We start from the raw sequence: 20,819 nt of genomic DNA, 5'->3' as shown, positions 1-20,819 counted from the left end.
GGGAGACTGATGTCCAGGGCTGCTGGAGGAGAGTCGATGGAGCGGACCTTCCTGGTTTCGCCCTCTCAGGCTGATCACTGAAGTGGTTTGTGGGTTTATAAGTGAATGGCAGGAATCCCTCCTGGGAGGTTAACTTCACCACTCTGCACGCACCAACAGGTGGGCGCATCTAGCTATGGGCCTCAGTGAAGGGCACCGGAGGCTCTGTGTGTGGTGCAGGGTTGGGGAATTTGCAGGGAGGGCATCCTCTGTCGCCAGGACTCTTCCCACATAGTATATCCAAACCCCAAACCGCCCAGGTGCCCGTTCCTTCTACTTTGGTGTCGTCTTCCTGCCTCTGGTACATGTAATTTCTTGGTCCAAGAAGTCCAGGCTTCCTAAAGAGACAGTCTCCCTCTTGTGTAAGGAATCTGGAGCCATCCCCAAAGTACATGCTGCGGGGGGCAGTGTGGGTGGAAGCCTTATGTCCCTAAACGAGCCACAGGAGTTAGGGTTAGCTCTCCACCATTATCTCCTCGCCCTGACCCAGAGCATGGAGTGGCACTGGGGACAGCTGGTCCAGCCTTTTTTTTTACCCAGGTCTATGCTTAATGGATTCCAGTTGGAGCTGACAGGGTACTCCGTGCTGCCAGTGGGCCTCAGCTACCTTCTGGTCTAAAAGGATTAAATCTAGTCTCATCTCCCAAGACCCATGGGCCTGAACACGAGAAGACTGGTGTGTGTAACCTTTCCTTCCAACCCTTTCTTGAGGCATCCTACTTAAGAAAATCTCAACTTGCCAAATTCAAGAAGGATCAGCTTGTACCTGGATGTCTACACTGGCAGGGGTAGCCTCCTCTGACCAGCAGGGTGACCGGCCTGACCCCTGCCTTTGCTGGACCTGGGCTGCTCCCAGAATTGGCCCAGGTAGGCCCTGGGGTGTGGGAACTGCCTTTCTAAAAAAAGCTACTCACCTGCTGAGAAAACCTATGTGTAAGCTTGATCCTCCCAACGCCAAACCATCCAAAGGTCTGCGGTTTCCAGCTTTCACCCAGGCCGCTCCAGTTAAAAGCCAGCTGCACAGCTGGAAAAAAAAAAGAAAGAAAAAGAAAAAAGAAAAAAAAGAAGAAAAAGCATGGTCTACCATACGCAAGGCCAAGGTCAGGAGCCCTGGCTCTCAGACACAGGTCAAGGCCTTGGCCAGCTGGAGCCACTCCAGGGGCACCGTCCCTCCCTGTATTGCATCCCTGTCTCCGTATGTTACTCTTCTGATCCAGCGTGCAGCCAGATGTTGGGGGCTGGACTTGCTCCTAATGTTCAGCTGTGGCCAACCCTGACAGTGTCTGGGGTTCTCACGGCATGGAAGAATCTAGAATGCAGGACCTCCTAGAGAAGAGGCTGGCTGGTTCTCCCCAATGGCTGCGCTTGCAGTGGCTCTCCAAGTTTCTGTATTTGGCAGAAGCAGCCTGGGTGATATTTACAACAGTCGATTTTAAAGAATGGTTTGTCTTCAGCCGAACAAATAAGAACATGCCGGTTCAGCTCCCGGGGTCTCTTCTGGTCCTATAATTATGGGCTCGGTTGCCTTTGTTTACGTGGGTATTCAAAACAGAACTTGATATCCAAATGCTAAGAGGCTGTAAGTGGCTATTGTAGTGAATGTTGATAAACTTATTTTGGTCATCTGAAATGTGAATAGAAATCGACATCCTCAAAGGAAAAAAAAAAAAAAGAAACAAATGGACATCTATTTTATCTTTCTTCCATGAAGCGATACTACAGCCAATCCCATCAGCCTTGGCGTTCTTTTCGGGACTTAATTAGTCTTTTTCTCACAGTCTTCTCTGCTTACTCTCCTTTGTTTTCTTTTTACTAGTTTCTTCTTAGAGTTCTGCTTTTGCTGAATGTCTGTCTTTCCCCAGCCCATTCCACTGTTTTACTCTGATTTTGTGGCTTCTCCCCCTCAATTTCTTAGCAACAAAGAATACCAGGACTTGTTTTGTCTAAATTCCTATCCTGAGCTGATCATCATGGGGAAAAACAGCCCATTTGTGGAAAATGAGCCTTCTGTGTTGTGGAAGGCAGGATCGGAGCCTCTTCAGCCTTTCAGGGTGGGGCCTTGCTTGTGACCTGGCTGGATGCTGAGCCCCCGTCCACAGATGCGCGCACACCCACCACACACCAGCTGGCTGCCGCCTCCTCTCTCCAAGATAGGAAGCCTGGCCCGGCGGGCAGCTGTAGGATCCTGGGGGTAACTGGGACCCATTCTCACTAGCGTTCCTGGGAACATCTCTAGTGTTTGTGTTCATGCGACACAGCCCTCTGCCACCGACGTGCACCCAGCCCTCATTTTAACATTACTAGTAACTCATAATTTTTAGATAGCTCTGTTGACTACACCCGCTCTACCGTGTGATACTTCGTCAATACCACCCCGGCTGTGTTGCCGCCGGCATCTAGAAATCGCGCCGTGTCTGTGAAGGGGGCTGAGGCACCGGTCATTTCTCACTTGGGTTTTTGCAATAATAGCTCATAGAACCTAGTTTCTGTGGCCCAGGGAGCATACATGACCCATCGGAATGCAGGAGAAGGTCCTAAGATACCATGCATATATATTTCATCTAGACAGTAAGTGAACAATTCAGGCTTATCAATATCGGTTCTACACACTGATGCCAGTATTCTCGCTGTGCCTCTACAAAACGTCAATAATGTTACTGTCTGAAATGGTGGGGTTCTTTTTCTTATTCAACTAAGGTTGGTTGAATAGAAAAATTAAAACCAACAGGCAGCTCAGTGCAGCTTTAACAAATCTTCATTACAAAATTAGCAGGAAGTAGATCAGTAGGAAATAGAGAAGAGAAGGAAAAAGCAGCCTGCTGACCCGCGTGCTGGGGAGCCCTAAATGGAACTCTGTCCCTTTTGGGGCCCCCAGCCTTTAAATAGATTTTGTGTTGGTATCTTTCTCATCAGCGTTACCAGGGCAATGCGCTAGTTACTTATTCCTTGGCCAGGCGGTGCCTCTTTGTCTCCGGACAGTGCACTTCCTAAGTGCAGGGGTCAAGAATCTACCTGGCCCTCGGCTCTGTTGTATTGGGCAGTATTGGTGGCTCATCAACTAGGGTGCTTTGAAGCCGCACACAGTTTACCTTCCCTGTGCCCAGGCCGGACCCCAGAGGAGAGGAGGTAAACAGAGGCACCGGCTGCCTCCCTTATAATTTTAGGGCTAATGGCTTCCGTTGACTCTAAGGCTTTTACTATAGGTTAATGATTAGAATGAAGGGCAAAGACAGAGAGGAACTCTGCTTTGTCATCGCTGCAGCCCCTCCCTGCCTGAGCACTGCAGCCCCTCCCTGCCTGAGCGCCTGCTCTGACTATATTTTACACTTTGGAAATTATCAAAGCAATTTTCCAATACCAGCACCTCAATACATTTTGATGCCTCTTCCCAATACTGGCACAAATAATAAAGTGATAAAATAAAACAAATTGCATAGCCCCCATAACTTATTTATTTACTTGTTTGTTTATTTATTATTTGAACCCAGGGACATTCTACCTCTGAGCTGAGCTATACCTTCAGCCCTATTTTATTTTTTATTTTGAAACAGGGTCTCACTAAGTTGTAAAGGGCCTCATTAAGTTGCTGAGGCTGGCCTTGAACCTGCGATTCATCTGTCTCAGCCTACCAAGTTTTGGGATTACAAGTGTGCACCACCATGCCTGGCATTTATTTATTTATTTATTTATTTAGTACTGGGGATTGAACATAGGGTGGCTCTACCTCTGAGCTTTTAAAAATATTAGTATCATTATTATTATTTATTATTATTATTAATTATTAATTATTTTGGTGGTACTGGGGTTCCTGGAAACCCTTCTACCTCTGGGCTACACTCCTAGACACCTATTTTTTTTAATTTGGAAAAAGGGTCTCTTAAGCCAGTGCGGCTGGCTTCGAACCAGCACGATCCTCCTGTCTCTGCCTCCCAAGTGCGGGGATTACAAGCGTGCGCCACCACGCCTGGCTAATATTAATTTTTTTTTAATTTTGAAACAAGGTCTTTCTAATTTACTGCACACTGGCCCTGAACCTGCCATTATCCCGTCTCAGTCTCCCAAGTACTTGGTTCACAGGCACTTGTAATCCATACCTGCCCCGCCCGTAACATTTTTAAAGTGATAAAAGTATTACTTATTCCATCATCGAATCATACTTTCCGATTTCTCTCTGTATATTTTAACAGAATGCACACAGTTTATGAATGCAACAGTTGCATAGAGAATTATTAAGTCAATACACGTGTGTTAGGGATGTGTCCCTGCAGTTTGGGGCACTTCCAAGGACTGAGATCGGTGACATCGAGGGTCTCGGTGAGCTGGGTCCACTCGGATTCCGCCCACCTCTTTCTTGTTTGACTCACATTTTTCTGCACTGAGCGGCTCTTTCATATCTTGCTCGTATATTTGTTAATTCCGCCCCCCTCCGAGGCTCCGCTGAGATGGTGCCTCCTCCCGCAGGCCCATCAGGTCTCGGGGTGGCCCCAAGCGGCCCTTCTCTGGGCGTCCGTCCCTTACCCCGCAATTGTATTGAAGTCACGTCTTCCCTGCTGAATGGCGAGGGGACTGTGGCGCCCTCTTGCTTGTTTTTTTTTTTTTTTTTCTTGGTGGGTCTGGGGATGGAACCCAGGGGCATTTGACCTCCAAGCTACACCCCCTGCCCTATTTTTTATTCTTTATTTTGAAACAGGGTCTCACTGAGTTGCAAAGGGCCTCACTAAGTAGCTGAGGCTGTCCGCGAACCGTGATCCTTCCGTCTCAGCCCCCCGAATGCTGGGATTACAAGCGTGTGCCCCCACGCCCAGCTCTCTTGTATTTTTTCACCGTGATGTCTGATAGGTTCTGAAAAATGTTTATAAATTGAATCCATGGCCCTCCTTGGTGGAGTCAGCCTGTTCTACTGGTAAAAAAATTGGTGATTTGCTTATTGCAAATGGTGGAATAGCTAGAAAACTTCTTCGGTGTCCAAAGATGCCAAATAAAATGAAATAACTAGTATGCTTCTATTGAGTACTATGATTAATAGTAATAATTCGCCGGGCGTGGTGGCGCACGCTTGTAATCCCTGCACTTGGGAGGCAGAGACAGGAGGATTGCGCAGGTTCGAAGCCAGCCGCGCGCGCTGGCTTAGGAGACCCTGTTTCCAAATAAAAAAAATGTAAAAATAGGTCTGGGAGTGTAGCCCGGAGGTAGAAGGGCTTCCAGGAACCCCAGTACCACACACACAAAAAAAATAGTAATAATTCTGCCTTAAGCCGTGTTAGGCCGATGTTAGCCATTGTGTACAATATTTCTGTTTTTGGTACTGGGGATTAAACCCAGGAGTTTTCTATCTTCAAGCTACAGTACCAACCCTTATGTAGGATCTTGCTAAGTTGCAGAGGCTGGCCTCGAACCTGCAGTCTTCCTGTCCTAACCTTCCAAGCAATGGGATCACAGGTGTGCATCACCACACCTGGCTATTAAATATTTTATCTAGTTTCTTCTTATGAAAAAATGAAGATGATCATTTGCTCTTAAGGGAAATAAAATTTTGATAGTATGTAATTGTACGTGCACATGTATTAGCCTGCAAAATTCAGGATGGATAATCTCCTAAGGAATAAATTGAACTGTAGATTCCTGGGTTTTCTATGTATGCGTTCTGGCTGACTCAGAGTAGCCAAGGAATCTGCATTTTTAGAAGGTACTCAGTGATTATAGCATAGCTACTTGCAAACGTGCTTTGAGATATACGGTTTCCTTCTTAATGGAATCAAGAGTAAGAAGGGTTCATTTCCAGCAGTGGAGAGATGGCCTTAGCCTGGACCCAAGAGGGATGCTCTAGAAAAGCATCCCTTGGATGCTAGAAGGGAGAAGGGATGCTTGGGAGATGCTGTAGGGGGCGGTGTTGAGAGAGGCTGGGCTGACCGCAGCCTCTCCTTAGGGATAGTTTTTCTCCTTCAACCAAAACACCCAATAGCAACATGAACATAAAATCTCATTATTAGAGTATTTCAGCTTCCTTTAGAAATTGACACTCAGTAAATCAATAAGGAAGTTTAAAAAATATTTTAGGATCTCTAGGATATTGAATGATTTTGGCATAGGCCGATTTTTGACATTTAGAACAATATGGCACGATTCCATGTAGATCTGTGTGTCTGGTTCTCTGACATCAAATTGATCTAGCAGAGAGGATGTGGTATTCTGTGTCAGGTGGAAAACAATTTAACTTTACAACCCCTGTGAGGGGAAAAGTGCATTTCCCAGGAGTTGCCACCCATAAATAATTTCTGTCAAATGTATAATCCAAATTGTTCATATTCTGGCATTTGAACACCATTTAAACATTTGTATAAAGATGCTACATGTTTTACGTATGAAAATAATCAGAAGTCGAGGGATAAATCAAGGCTATTGCATTTTTTAAGAAAAGCAGTCATTAAATTTTTTTAAATTAAAAAATTTAAAACAAAAAATCAAAGTCATTAAAAACAACAACAAAGTTTTCATTTTAGTTTGTGATCCCAGCTTCCTCCTTCCATCAGCCCGATTCACACTGTCAGGATCTAAGCGGCTGGCCTGCATGCCTGCTTTCCCCACTTACTGCCAGTCTCTCAGTAAATCCTCCGGACTGCAAACCAGGGGGACAGATGGGCAGGGGCTGGGCTGGGAGCTGAGACTGCGGGCCTGAGAGTCACACTTGAGCCAGTCAACCCTGCACAAGCACGTGCGGCTGCCCACCTCGGCCTGGCCTGCACCAGCCGCTCTCTTCCACGGCCCATGGGAGGCCAAGATTGTTTTCACCCACTGATGGAAGAGGCTTCCCCCCAGCCATCTGCACATTTGGAAGATAAATTCTCTCAAATAGAAGTTGAGCTGTGTGGGGACCTGCACTGTTCTTGCTGCAGTTCTGTCTTGTTTTTAACCCTGGTCCACGACCTCCTGTCTGCAGGTGTCACTCTAACCGCCTCTGCTGCCCTCTGCCCGCAGGTGATCCGCAAGGGCTGGCTGACCATCAGTAACATCGGCATCATGAAGGGAGGCTCTAAGGGTTACTGGTTCGTCCTCACCGCAGAGAGCTTGTCCTGGTACAAAGATGATGAGGTGAGTCGCCCAAGAGTGAGTTTTTCTTACCAAAGTATTTCTGGCGTTAAATTATTCTGATCGTATGGTGCTATACAATTTCCAGACACCCGTGGCTCTTCCAAGGAGATTGAGCCTGGGGTGTTTATTGACAGCAGCACTGTTTTCCGCTCCGAGAGTCTTAATCTTATAGTACTCTCTTCAAATGTCTTCTCCTGTTTCTTTGGCGAAGTCATATTGCGCTTACCGTAAGAAATAGAGGTGGGCGTCAGGAGTCGGAAACATTCTTCTTTACAATATCAGGCACAGGTACCTAGGTGAAAGCGATTTTCATTATATGGTACGTTGAGCAGACCTATGGTGATCCAGCCACCTCAGAGTGAAGTCTACAGCACCGATGCTCATTAGCCAAGCATTTAGAATTGCTCTTCTGGCGGATGTCTCGAGGTAAGGCTCTGAGAACATTCCCATCACTAGCCTTCAAGTGAATCTCGGCTCATTGTTTATATAAATTTTGGTCTTTGAGAATATGATATTTCTGGAAAAGGGTAAGTTATAGTCATTGTGTTGTTCTGGCTTTTGTTAGGTACTAAGAATTTCAATTCTGTGACTTACTAATTTAAATCTGATAGCTATTAAAGTGCCAGAGAAGACCATATTAGTCTTACAGAGCCTTTAATATTTTTTAGTATTTGGTATTAACACTTAGTATTAGCCTTACAGAGCACTTTAATAAGCGCTATAAGATGATACCGCGGAATCTGATAGGGCTTGGATGGAGATTAAACTATGTTTTAAAAGTTCTTGCCGGGCGTGGTGGCGCACGCTTGTAATCCCTGCGCTTGGGAGGCAGAGACAGGAGGATCGCGCAGGTTCGAAGCCAGACGCGTGCGCTGGCTTAGGAGACCCTGTTTCCAAATAAAAATGTAAAAATAGGTCTGGGAGTGTAGCCCGGAGGTAGAAGGGCTTCCGGGAACCCCAGTACCACCAAAAAAAAAAAAAGTTCTTATATGCCAGGCATGGTGGCGCACGCTTGTAATCCCCACACTTGGGAGGCGGAGACAGGAGGATCGCGCAGGTTCGAGGCCAGCCACACTGGCTTAAGAGATGCTGTTTCCAAATTTTAAAAAAGTATAAAATAGGTCTGGGAGTGTAGCCTGGAGGTAGAAGGGTTTCCAGGAACCCCAGTACCACCAAAAGAAAAAAAAAAGTTCTTATAGTCTGGTCATTTATAATACAGCATGCCAAAGGTATGTAAGAGACTCTGACAGCAAGACCAGGCACAGGCGAGATGGTCTCAAGTTTATCTGGCCATCAAGGGCATGTGTTTTGGACTTAAGTCTTGTCTTTGTTTGGTGTCTTTTGAAAGCATGACAAGGGTCCACTGTCAGTTCCTTGAGGCATAGTTTCTTGTTGGACAGGTCTTTCTAATTCCTAAGTGCTCTGCGTGTAATAGCGTGTCAGTAAAGTATTGGATGACTAGTTGGGTGCCTCCAATTTTCCTCCAGTAAGGGAACACAGATCCCCAAGCAATGTCAAGACAAGAGCATTACATTCACATCTGCATGCCGCGTGCATCAGTCAAAGGTGGGTCGGTCATCGAGAGAGACTGAGAATTAGCAACCGTTTGCTTCCTGGGTTGGCAGCTCATAGATCCGTGCCATTCTGTGTGAAGCCGTAGATTTTAAGATTTCAGCTTAGCTGGTGGTGCACACCTGTAAGCCTAGTACTTGGGTGGGAGGCTGAGACAGGACGATTACAGGTTCAAGGCTAGCCTCAGCAACTTAGCAAGGCCCTCTGCAATTTAATGAGACCCTGTTTCAAAATAAAGGAATAAAAAGGTCTGGAGGTGTAGCTGAGAGATATAATAAAGTCCCTGGGTTAAATATCTGGTGCCAAAAAAAAGAAGAAAAATAACATGGCCAGCTTGTGAAGCTCTGAGATACTTCTTCTTCATAAAAATCAGAATATATATTGTCTTGTTTGCTGTTGAGTTGTTCTGAGACATATTTGTTTAGATATATTTCTTCTCCAAGAATTTAGATGATAATTTATTTACATTTAAACCCAACATCACTTTTGGGACCTTTCCCAGTCAGACAGACAAGGAAAAGAACCTCTTGAGGTATCATAATACTCATGTTGCTGTTTTATGTGTCTTATTTAACTCATTTAACCAAATTCAACCCTAGGATAGGCACTATAATCATTCCTATTTATTCGGATAAGAAAAGTGAAACAACACCCAAAACAACAGTATCATCTCCCCTGAGCACAACTTTTTCATTTTTTATTTTTCTTTCTTTTTTGTAGTACTGGGGATTAAATGCAAGGGCAATTCTACCTCTGAGCTACAGCCCCAGCCCTATTTTATTTTTTATTTGAAAACAGGGCCTTACTAAGTTGCTGAGGGCCTCACTAAGTTGCTGAGGCTGGCCTCAAACCTATCTTCCTGTCTCTGCCTCCCAAGTACTAGGAAGACAGCCACACACCACCATAGATGGCTCAAATGCAACCTTTTGAAAGCTGTTTCTACGAGACTGGGTTTCTGTTATAGCAGAGCATTACTCTCTGTGAGGTAACTCACTCCCCAAGGTCACACGACTAGTTGGTGGCAAGACAGAAATTTGAACCAGGTGGTGGGGCTCCAGAGCCCATGCCCCCAGCCATTAATATGGCAAGAATCCCAGAGCCGCCTGGGGTTTTCCCTGTCAGTCTCAGACCCGGAGGGCTCATGACGCTGGCCGTGTCCAGTGTCCCAGGTGTCTCGGCACTCGCGTCTCCCTGGGTGTTTCCACCAGGGGCTCGGGGGCTCTGGAGTGCAGCTTTGGGGCTCTCTCCACTAGCTGTGTGGGTCCTGGCACAAGCCCTTGAGTGATATCAAGAGTAGAAGCTGGGGACCAGCTAGGAAGCCAGCGGGCTGGGGCGATGGTGGCTTGCATGGTGGGCAGGGGCACTCAGGGTCAGGGGCACAAATCTGTGGGCTACCTACAGCTGAGCTTTAGTCGTGAGTTGTGCTTACTGATTCAGAAACGTGCTTGACATACAAGAGAAGAAGCTTTCAGACTAATAACGCCGGGCTTGAGCGCGACCGTGGGCTTCCTGTTGTCTGTCGGCGGCTCAGCTCCTCCTCCCTGAACGGGGCTCGTTCATTTCCACCTCACCGTCCCAGGCGGCCACCCTGTCTCTCTCTAGCGGGCCCATTCTCTTCTGTTGCCTGGGCTGCCTGCCTCTGCACCTTTCTTGAGCTGCTGTTAGGGCAAAAGAGAGCGGATAGCGTGCTGTTCCTTGTTCTCTGTGAGACCCGTATTTAGGAAGTAGTTACTGGGGGCTGTTGAGAGCCCAGGCTAGAAGGAGGGCCTGGGAAAGGAGGTCAAACACAATCTCAGAAGGGGGTCCCGAGGCATGCCCTGGCCCTGGCCTCTCCAGTTCACAGCACTCCCTCATGTGTGGGGATCTTTCAAAGGATACTTAGATTCCGTAAAGGTCTCGCTGCCACAGGTCAACCACACAAGGACTCAACATGGCTCTGTGGACAAGCTTGAAACCTGCAACTTAGGAGCCGGGAGTGGCGGTGAGCGCCTATCGTCCCCATGCTTGGGGGGCTGATGTCGGAGGCTCACAGATTTGGAGCCAACCTCGGCCAGACAGGGTCTTGCTAGGTGGCTGAAGGTCTTGCAAGACCTTAAATAAAATAGAAAACAGGGCTACAAGTGTATCTTGGAGGGAGATGCCTGTGGTTCAATGCTCAGTACCAAAAAAAAAAAAAAAGGAAGAAAGAAAACCCCCCAATTTAGAATATTCCTTTGTGAAAATAAGTTGAAGTTCTAACTTTACTTTTGGAAGCAATTTATTGGTAAGTCAAACAAGCATACTCTGTTTTTATACATACATGAACACTTGCATAATTTAGAAATCCTGAAACATCTTTTTCGGTCAATTAAATGTGTCACAGGAAATATCATTATGTTTGTTGCAAATTTATTCATTTATTCAATCACAAATTTATATTGACTTTTTCCAGTGTTTTTATATTTTAATGTGTTCCATTATCCTTCTGTTCTCTTATGTGAGTACCCTGATATATTTCATTATGGTCTAAGTGACGGCTTAATGAATGGCATATTATATCATATGAACATATATGGTTTATTTAACTTAAGACAGATTTTTAATAAATACAAATGACTCATTTGCCTTCACGATGAAGGCACAATGGATCCAGCTGCACCGCAGGGTGATAGGGATCGAGCACAGGGCTCTCGAGACGGTCTGCCTGGGCCGTGGCGGGTGGCTGACACTGGCTGCCAGTGCTGGGCTGCATAACTTTACCTGAGTTTTCTCATTGGCCAGTGGGCCCCACCACTGACCAAATCACCTCACAGGGATTTTGTAGGACTCCGAGAAATCATGTATTAGTAAGTGCTCTTGGTATCATATCACACCGGTGTATTTATTTTTGCCAATTTGGAAAGTTCCACACTGAAGGTACTTCTCCATAAATACAGTAGGATCAGCTCACCTGACAACATCTAATCCAGCCATCACTGCAGGCTCACCTTTTACAACTACACTGGCCAGAACCAATCTCAGGCAACATTCTCACTGCCGGATCCCAGTCAACCTGACCACACAGCTTCAAGGACGGAAGATCTCTTTGCTCACGGTTTTCTGGAGATTTCAGAGTCCAGTCCATGTGAGGCTAGGGTCTAAGGCTCTCATGGCAGCGGGAAGCAGAGAGGGAAAAGAGCAAGGCTCTGCTCACCCGTCATGCAGACTGGATGCAGGGGATCCGACAAGCCCGGGATTCAGAAACAAAAGCACAGGTCCTGAGGCCAACCCAGGACCCGCCCCGCGCCTAGGCTGCAGCCCAGTGAATCTGCTACAGAGGGCTTACACTCTGATGAGCTTCACAGATTCCAACCCTCAGGACTTCATTCTGTGGACTCTGGACACTAATACATGAGCTCTGCGGAGGACATTCTGTGCCTAGCCATAACAATCATCAGCCAAACCAAATGGCTTTCCAGGTAAGAAGAAGCCCCCTAGGTAGTAGCCGTGGTTATCAGTAGCATTTTCCCTACCCTTTATGCCTGTTAGCACTCATGAAGGCCAGCTCTTCCTCTGATGATTTTGCCGCTGTCACTTATCATGACAGATGTTGGCTGAGGATTTATAGTTCACCAGGCCCCGAGCTAAGTCAGTACTTCATCTATATTCTTCAGTTGGGACGTTCAAAGAGAATGAGGGACTTAGCCAGTTGTTAAGCACCACAGTTGTACTTTTAATTGTCAAACATTTTCCAGTAAATATTTTCTGAGCCCTGGCTACATACCAACACGGTCCTGGTCACTAAGGATAAAATAGTCAGCAAGGAATGTGTGGTACCTGCCCTCATGAGGGACATTTCCCATCAAAGACAATCTACAAATAGCAAAACCTATCAGCTGCTGATTACAGGCTAGTAAGGGAAAAATGTCAGTGTGGTGTGTGGTGCAGACACTGTCTGGGGTGGGGGGTTCCAGGAGGGGGACTGAGGAAACTGAGTGGTCAGAGAATGTCTGCCTTAACGTCTTAAGGCAGAATTGAGCCTGATGGAAGTAACGACAGGATTAAACCCAGAATAACTGGCACAGAGAGAGATGATACATAGACAGGAAGACTTTTAATCTCATCACGAGAGTGAAGCTAAATTTTAAGGTGGACAATCATGGGATGAGACTTAAAGTCTGTAAGGAAGCCTTTGGTTATCTCCTGGAGAGTTGATTGGAAGAGGGCAGAAGTGGATTGGATGTTATTAGAGAGCGGTTGCCATATTCTACGTGAGAAAACATGGTAGCTCAGGCAGGGATGAGTTGCTGGAAATTGGGTGGAAATGAATGGATTTAAGAAAAACATTTTTAAGGAGGAGATACTAATTAAGTATTAATTAGTAAAGGTATGACCAAGAAATTGAGTGAATAAATACAGTATAATAATTCATCATACTGTGGTATATTCAGTGCTTCAATTAATGAATTACTGAGGAAGATTCCCATTAGAGGTAGGAGGCCTTAGAAAGTTTTTGTTAGTTTTCATCATAGAAGGCTAATGTTTTTTTTCTTTCTGCACTGCCTACATAGATTGACCTCCTGTATCGAAGATGATTTAAGCTAAAAGTAAATTTCTCAGTGTTATTTTCCCACATAAGTATATATTTCCCACATAAGTATATATTGCACAGTCCTGGGGGGGGTAGAAAAAGACAAGACATGGGACTGAAATAGGATCTATTTCAAAGGAATTTTTAGTCTAGATAATCTGACATTAATATTTTAACATCAGCATTCGAAAGAAGTGATGGCCTTTAAACCGAGTTTAAAATTTAAGAATTTACAAAATAAGATACTTTGATTCTGGGAGAAGAGAGCCTTTTAATATCAGTGAGAAATGAGTTAAAAATGTGTGTGGCGCACGCTTGTAATCCCCGCGCTTGGGAAGCGGAGACAGGAGGATCGCGCAGGTTCGAAGCCAGCCATGCTAGCTTAAGAGACCCTGTTTCCAAAAAATATAAAATAGGTCTGGGAGTGTAGCCCCAGGTAGAAGGGTTTCCAGGAACCCCAGTACCACCAAAAAAAAAAAAAAAAGAGTTAAAGTATCCGGGGAAAAGGGATCACTCATTTATTAAGTAATAAAAGTACTTAGTCAATATTGATTCTATTTCTCTAGCCCAAAATAAAGATGAAACTCACAGTGGGGAGCTGCTAGGAAAGCAGAGAAGCAGGATACAGGCCTTTCCAATGGAGACGTAATAACCTCACACAACTGCAGAACCCCCGAGTCCTCATCAAAATAAGGACATTCTTTGGACTCTTCAGAAATTACAGGCCTTATTTCTGCGGGTTGAAATGTTTGGATAGCTTGATAAGGAGATCATATAATTCCCTTATAGGGCTATTTACTTGGTATTGTTTTTATTGTGTAGCCATTAACAGATGGCCAATGGAACTCCAGGAATAGGAAACAACCACAGCCGTATCCCCGGCTGGTCAAGTAACAAGACCAAGAAGTTCCCGTTTTCCACTTACACTTTCGAGACTGTGTGTGTATTTTCCGCTGGATCTGCACGCTCTGCCATGGAGCTGGTCGGGCTGAGCCTGTGAATTCTACTAACCCTCCTTGCTCAGAAGTTTCACTCAGCCAAGACTTGGTCTTTTTTGTTTTTTACCAAAATGTGTCCAAATGAACATTGAACTTTAATCCACTTAAATTACTGAAAATCCTTCCTTTTCGCAGACCTGTGTTTTCCTCACACAGGTCAACTCTCACGTTAGGCTTTTCTTTTTCTTTTTCTTTTTTTTTTTCTCAGTACTGGGATGGAACCCAGGGGCATTCTACCTCTGAGCTATACCCCAGTCCTATTTTTTTATTCTTTATTTTTAAGGAGGGTCTCACTGAGTTGCACTGGCCTCACTAAGTAGCTGAGGCTGTCCTGGAGCCTTGATCCTCCGGTCTCAACCTCCGAATGCGGGGATCACAAGGCAACCACGCCCGGCTCATGTTGTGCTGTTTAATTCAGGGTTACCTCGTGCAAACTTTTCCACATCTTGGCATGATGCAGAGATTTACAATTTCAAAAAAAGTATTATTTAATAAACCACAATGGCCTTTATGATTTCAACTTTCTTAAACATATCTTTAGTTCCAAACCTACTCCTCTACATGCATTATTTTTCCGGTTCACAAGCTTAGACTGGAAAGACCTTCTGACCCACTGATAGCACCCTTTCCCAGAAGGTAAAGATTTTAAGTTAAATGTGCCTCGTTTAATAAGCTTAGAATGTATAGAGAACATTCTGTGAAGACTTTTTTGAGATCAGAGTAAAATCATTGCTTTTACAAAAGACGTTGCTAGGTGTGGCGGTGCACACACTTGTAATCTCAGTGCTTGGAAGGCTGAGACAGGAGGATTATGGGTTCAAGACCAGCCTCAGCAACATAGCAAGACTCTGTTTCAAAAAAATAATAATAAATAAACAAACAAACAAATAAAATAAACAACGGCTGGGGATGTAGCTTGGAGGTAGAATGTCCCTGGGTTCCATTCCCAGTACCAAAAGAAAAAAAAAAAATGATTCTGTAATCCCAGTACTTGGGAGGCTGCCACAGGAAGATCGCAGGTTCAAGACCAGCCTCAGCTACTTAGTGATAACCTCAGCAATTTGGCGAGATCCTATTTCACAATTAAAAAAATGAAAAAAGGCCGGGAGTGTAGCTCAAAGTAAAATGTCCCAGAGTTCAATCCCTAGTACTCTCCTCCCCAATTGTGTTTACAGAAAGTTAACTACTTGAAACATTTTTCTGGAGTGCCTCTTTTGGCACGAATCCGCTGCTCCTCCCCCACCCAGCCTTCCGGGGCATCCTGGTGTCTACCTCAGGCTCCTACTGTTTTGACTAGCTTGTTGAGTTATCCTAAAAGCCACCGAGCACTGATTTGGGGCTGCCGTTCTGGGAAACAACGGAATGATTCCACCCGTGAACTGCTGCGGTCTGGGTTTGCCACGGGGTGTATAAAACATTTAAAATTGTGTGGAACAATGTAAATATTCCATGGGACATTTTTATATTTGTGTTATCTTTCCTATCTATAGTTTACATTTTGCGAAACCTCATTAGAGACAGTTTTCTATCCACGGGAATTTTATTTAAGGTCAAAACCTGGATGGCTCACTGAGTCCTGGGAGAACAGAAGTGGGTTTTAGTAGACTGTGTGTCTCTAAGGGCGGACTGAAATTTTGGCATCTTGGGGGCTCTTAGCCTGCAGATCTTTCATTTCTTAAATTTTGGTTTTTTAAAAAATAAAAGATCTGAAGGGAAAATAAAATCTTCCATTTAAAAAAATGAAATATCCGAATGAAAATTAGCTTGCTTTAGTTCAAAATATGTACTTGAAGTGTTTAATGATTAAATTTAGAGGAAAAAGAACCAGACAATTTCAGGTTGCCCTGTGTTAATATTTTTAAAGGTTGACTGGACTAAAAGAAAGATAAAAAATTGATTGTAAGCACCCAAAGCTAAAATGTGTGTGTGTGTGTGTGTGGTACTGAGGATGGAACCCTTCTACCTCCGGGCTACACTCCCAGACCTATTTTATATTTTATTTGGAAGCAGGGTCTCTTAAGCCAGCCAGGCTGGCTTCGAACCTGCGCGATCCTCCTGTCTCTGCCTCCCAAGTGCAGGGATTACAAGCGTGCCCACCACGCCCGGAGAGCTAAAATGTTTTAATGGACCAAATCAAAGTTGACCAACATCTAATTTTGCCCATCTTGCCACATATTTCTTTTATGTGGCAATAAGGAAATACTGTCCACTGAAGCCAGCCTGACTGCCTCACCTGGGTGAACAGGGCAGGAGCTGAGGTTCTGGAATCTCTTTGAAAGACAGGGCCAGGTACACAGTGCGCGTCCGCAAACCACTTCCCTGGTGCTTTTGAAAGTGGAAAAGCTCGCTGTCCAGCGAACGAGGCGCGTGCCCAGGTGGGTGCGGGCCCTGGGGTTCCCAAGGAGACGGCGACCCAGGGGCAAACCCACGCAACTATTCCGGTTTCAATGTCCACCTTCCATGTCTCAAAGAGAAGCAGTTATTTTAATCATGTAACCAACTCTTGTCAGAAGTTCTTTCGTTTTCAGTATATTTTCCCAGATAAGACCGGCAGAGTCGCCTAACTCAAAAACCTTGAGTATTTCCATATTCCTCAAAATATTCTTTCCCCCTTATTTCTCTCTCTTTCTCCCCCCACCTCATCCCCTTTAAAGAAGAAAAAAGTCATGAGAGAGAAAACAATACTTAGTTATGGATTTAGAACTACAGGAATGATTTATTGTTTGTCCAGACACCAGACTGAAGCTCCGTGGTTAGGTTATACAGGTTCTCGCATGTCCCTTACGGATGCCGCAGACTTACACACAGTCAGTGCCACGGCTCGTGACGACCGACACCAGGCAGGACGAGAGAACTATACAAGCACAGGAACGTTTTCAGAAATGGGTTTTATTGTATTTCATAGGCACCACTCACTTTACTTTGGGTGGGTTTCAATACGTGAATCAGAATAAAATGAAATAATAATAATACATACGAGTTACGTCTTAAGGCAACGGGAGCGCAGCCCGCCCGCCCGCCCGTGGCCGTGGCTTTCGTGGCTCTATGGTGTGAGGCTCTCTGGCTGGCTGTCACTAGGCTGGGTTGTCGTGCGACTGCCTGTCTGTGCCTGCTGTACAGGAGAGCGGATGTTCTGCACAGCAAGTGTAGACAGGCAGACACATGACAACTCTGTCCAGCCAGGCCCTTGGTTCCTTCTGGCTTCCTTGGCTCAGGGACAGATACTCTCAGCTGGCTTTCCACATTTGGTGGTTTGGGAGGGGAAGGGGAAGGGGAGAAAGACACACAACAGAATTAAAACGTTAAAACATTGGGGAACTAAAAACAAGTTAGACTTTGGACTTTATTCAGAAAGGACACTTATACGTTTGCTTCAAATGTGCTAACATGGATAGCTGGCGTCACAGGAAGCTCACGTGGAAATTTTTAAGGAAAAAAATAATAAAAGAGAGAAGGAGAGAGATGAAACACAAGGTTTATTCTTAAGTCCAATTCCTAATATTACCGGCTTGCATGCAGACAGAATGCAGAGCGATGGAACCAGATGTTTTTCCTCTTTGTAAAAACTCTGAATATTATGATACTGGAGTTAAAGATAAAGGCTGTGTTTATACATGTGTCTTGTAATAGATAAGTACCATAACCTTGCCCGTGAAAAAGAAAATTGTCATTTCCGTGGAAATGGCAGCCATTTCCAAAATAATTAATGAGCCTAATGGATTTGGCAGCCCAGCCAGTGGGCTTTGGTATCTGATGCTTTGATAATGGGATTTTTACAAGGCAGTGTGTGTGTGTGTGTGTGTATGAAAGTTGACCAATGTCTTAATTTTACCCATATTGCCACTTAATACCTTTATGTGGCAATAAGGAAATATTTGCCACTGTGTGTGTGTGTGTGTGTGTGTGTGTGTGTGTGTGTATAAAACCAATAAAACCAATATTATATTAAATAGCAGGAACTTACTTAAATTTCTCATTTTTCTTTTGAATGCAAAGTTTCTAAGTATTGATGTGAAAATCAAATAAAAAGCAATCGTGAGCTTATAGTTTTTCCACCTCTTAATGAACTAGAGGGTCACACCATGAGTCAAAGGGGATAAACTAGAAAGTTGTTGCCCACAGTGATGCTCAGAATGTGTTTTTGACATAAGTGCCATATTTTACAAAATAGTACCTTAAACACAGAAAAAATTTTTTTTCAAAAAAATATATCCAGACCCTTTGGAAGTTTTCCTTATAATTTGTAGTAAGGAAAAAGGTAATGATGTCAAATATACAGATATAAAATACAATTAGGGTGAGTTGAGAATAATTATTGCCATTTAAATATAAACAATCAATTCACATATGTAGATACATTTAACAACTTCTGGCCCCCTTTAAAAACAAAGTATCCAAATAGTCCAAATTCCAACACATGGGATTTCTTTAAGAAACAAAAACAAAACCACATTATTATCCTAGGAGTGTATAGTTACAGTTTTTTTTTTTTTCCTCAGAGAACCTTAAAGAAAACAAATAGTTTGGTTTTTTTTACCTTTAATTGTAAAATTCTAAGAAATAAATCAGTAGAAACTTTATGGACAGCAAAATAGTTTTAGAGACAAAAAATGTTTTCTACAAATCTAAACTTTCATACAGTGACTAGAGATAGTCAAGTTTTAACAAGAAACTGATAAGTACAATTTCTGTGTATTTATTTAATTGCAAGAAAATAAATGTCTGATTCTGTTTCTGGTCATCCCATTAAAGTAGAGAAACCTTTATATTATTGACAGAATCAAAAATATCAGTAAACTTGGCTGCTACTTAAACAATTACAAGGTCAGAATATACAAAAAATAAGTACCTCGGAATACTGTTGTTATCGTCCTGACTTTAGTGTAACAAAGTATAAATGCATCTGCTTACAAAGAGAATACTAGGATAAATTTAAAATTACTATAATTATGTATCATTTTCCCTCTCCTTCCCCCAAATAATATGATCCAGTTTATTCTGATCAATTAAAGAAAAGATGCATGCAGCCTGGAGAAATAAAAAGAAATATTTGTGAGTTCATATATCATTCTTCAATACGAAACAGTTTAATTATGCTGAGATAGCTACAAAGCTTTGAACCTGAAAAATCATCACAGCTTCTCAAGGGGAAAACATCTCGCTGAAAAAATGAGAAAAATGATTATTGCACTCATAAGGTTGTTGGGTAATTTATGTTTCTGGTAGATTTTAAAAACACATTTTCTAGTAAATATGGGGCATATGCAAATTTCACAGTTAGAGTGAACCTGCCTCTAAACTTGTTAAAAAAGGTTGAAGACTGAGAAAAAAACTTTTTTCTATCTCTTAAACTATAGGGTCATTATTACCTCATTATCACTTAAAATTCCAGTCTAAACATATACAAGATATTACATTGTCATATCATGTACTTGTAATATGGTGATTAATGCTTTATTTCATTTTTGTTTCTTATTTCTGAAGGAAAAAAAAACACAAGAAAAGAACAATCTTAAATCTTGTGTGGTAGAATCAGAACAAAGCAAGCCCACTAACCTGGTTACCAGAAGTCAGCACATTCAAAATGAAGATTTACTTATTTTCCTTCATTTCCTTCATTATCCTTATTTATTAAAACTGATAAAATTTCTAAATAAGAGGCCTTTGAAAAGGCTAAATATTTACATCTACATAGCTCGCAGGAACGCCACAGCAGAAGGGGATTTGAAGTCGGAGAGTTTCACTCTTAACTCAGGAATTTCCTGTCTCAGGTTAAAGCCTGACCTTCTAGTTATTTTAAGCTGGGATTTCTGAGTGATGGTCTTTTAGTTATTATTTGGATATTACTGCGATGGGTGGGAGATTCTTCCTAGCGTCACGTAACGTGTTTTTAATTAGCAGATTCCTCAGAGCCACTGGAAGCTTTGGCTTCTCTTTGGTGAGCAAGAAAATTTGCAGATGAGTGACTTTTTCTTTTCCTTTCTTTTTTTCACTTTACTAAGTTGTACTTTCCTTTTTATTTCCTATACTAGCTTACGACTTCAATCAAAATTAGAAAAAATGAGAAAAAACCCTTCATTAAGATTTTTGTGCCTAGACTACTCTTTCCCACAGTGAAATACTTGGGTGGTCTGCAGGCGAGAAGTGGGGGTAGATAGTGTACTTTGGTCTTAAGAACATAAACATTATCTGGGGCCAAGGCTAGAGTGCCACGCAGGAAGGATATTAAGAATACTGACTAATTACAGGAAGGTGACCAGCGTCAAATCGGCCCCACTGTCAACAGACTTTCTTTGATTTTGAGATCTGTGGCTTAAAAAAGTAGGTTTAAAAGTTTCAATAGATTGTTTTCTATTGCTCCAATTATGGCGTGATGGTGTTGACGCTAAGGCTCTCAATTTCCTTTCTTTTAAATGGCCAGAAAAAAAAAATCTTAAACCCACTGCCCAGTCTAATCTGTCGATCATCCACACACTAACATGAAGGAGAAGAACCGCAGGAGTTCTGTGAAAGGCAGTTTGGACAGACCCTGGAAACTTCTTCCTCTTTAGAACCACGCACAGTGCTTGACT

The 20,819-nt window shown here is 43.5% G+C and overlaps 1 protein-coding gene across 4 annotated transcripts in view; it reads left to right on the top strand.

The window, feature by feature from the left end:
- The window catches only part of DNM3 (dynamin 3), a gene marked incomplete at both ends in the record, with an annotated part of 508,438 nt that overhangs the window by 258,821 nt on the left and 228,798 nt on the right, over positions 1–20,819 (top strand). For all 4 annotated transcript variants that reach the window (XM_080699096.1, XM_080699095.1, XM_080699094.1 and 1 more), the window contains one exon: positions 7,015–7,128. In XM_080699096.1, coding sequence (XP_080555222.1) covers positions 7,015–7,128 — 114 coding nt within the window. The remainder of the gene's footprint in view (positions 1–7,014; positions 7,129–20,819) is intronic.

This window comes from Muscardinus avellanarius (assembly GCF_963383645.1).
Source record: "Muscardinus avellanarius genome assembly, chromosome: 7".
In the NCBI taxonomy this organism is placed as follows: Eukaryota; Metazoa; Chordata; class Mammalia; order Rodentia; family Gliridae; genus Muscardinus; species Muscardinus avellanarius.
Note: the sequence above shows the minus strand (reverse complement) of the source record. Positions and strands in the feature narration are given on the sequence as shown.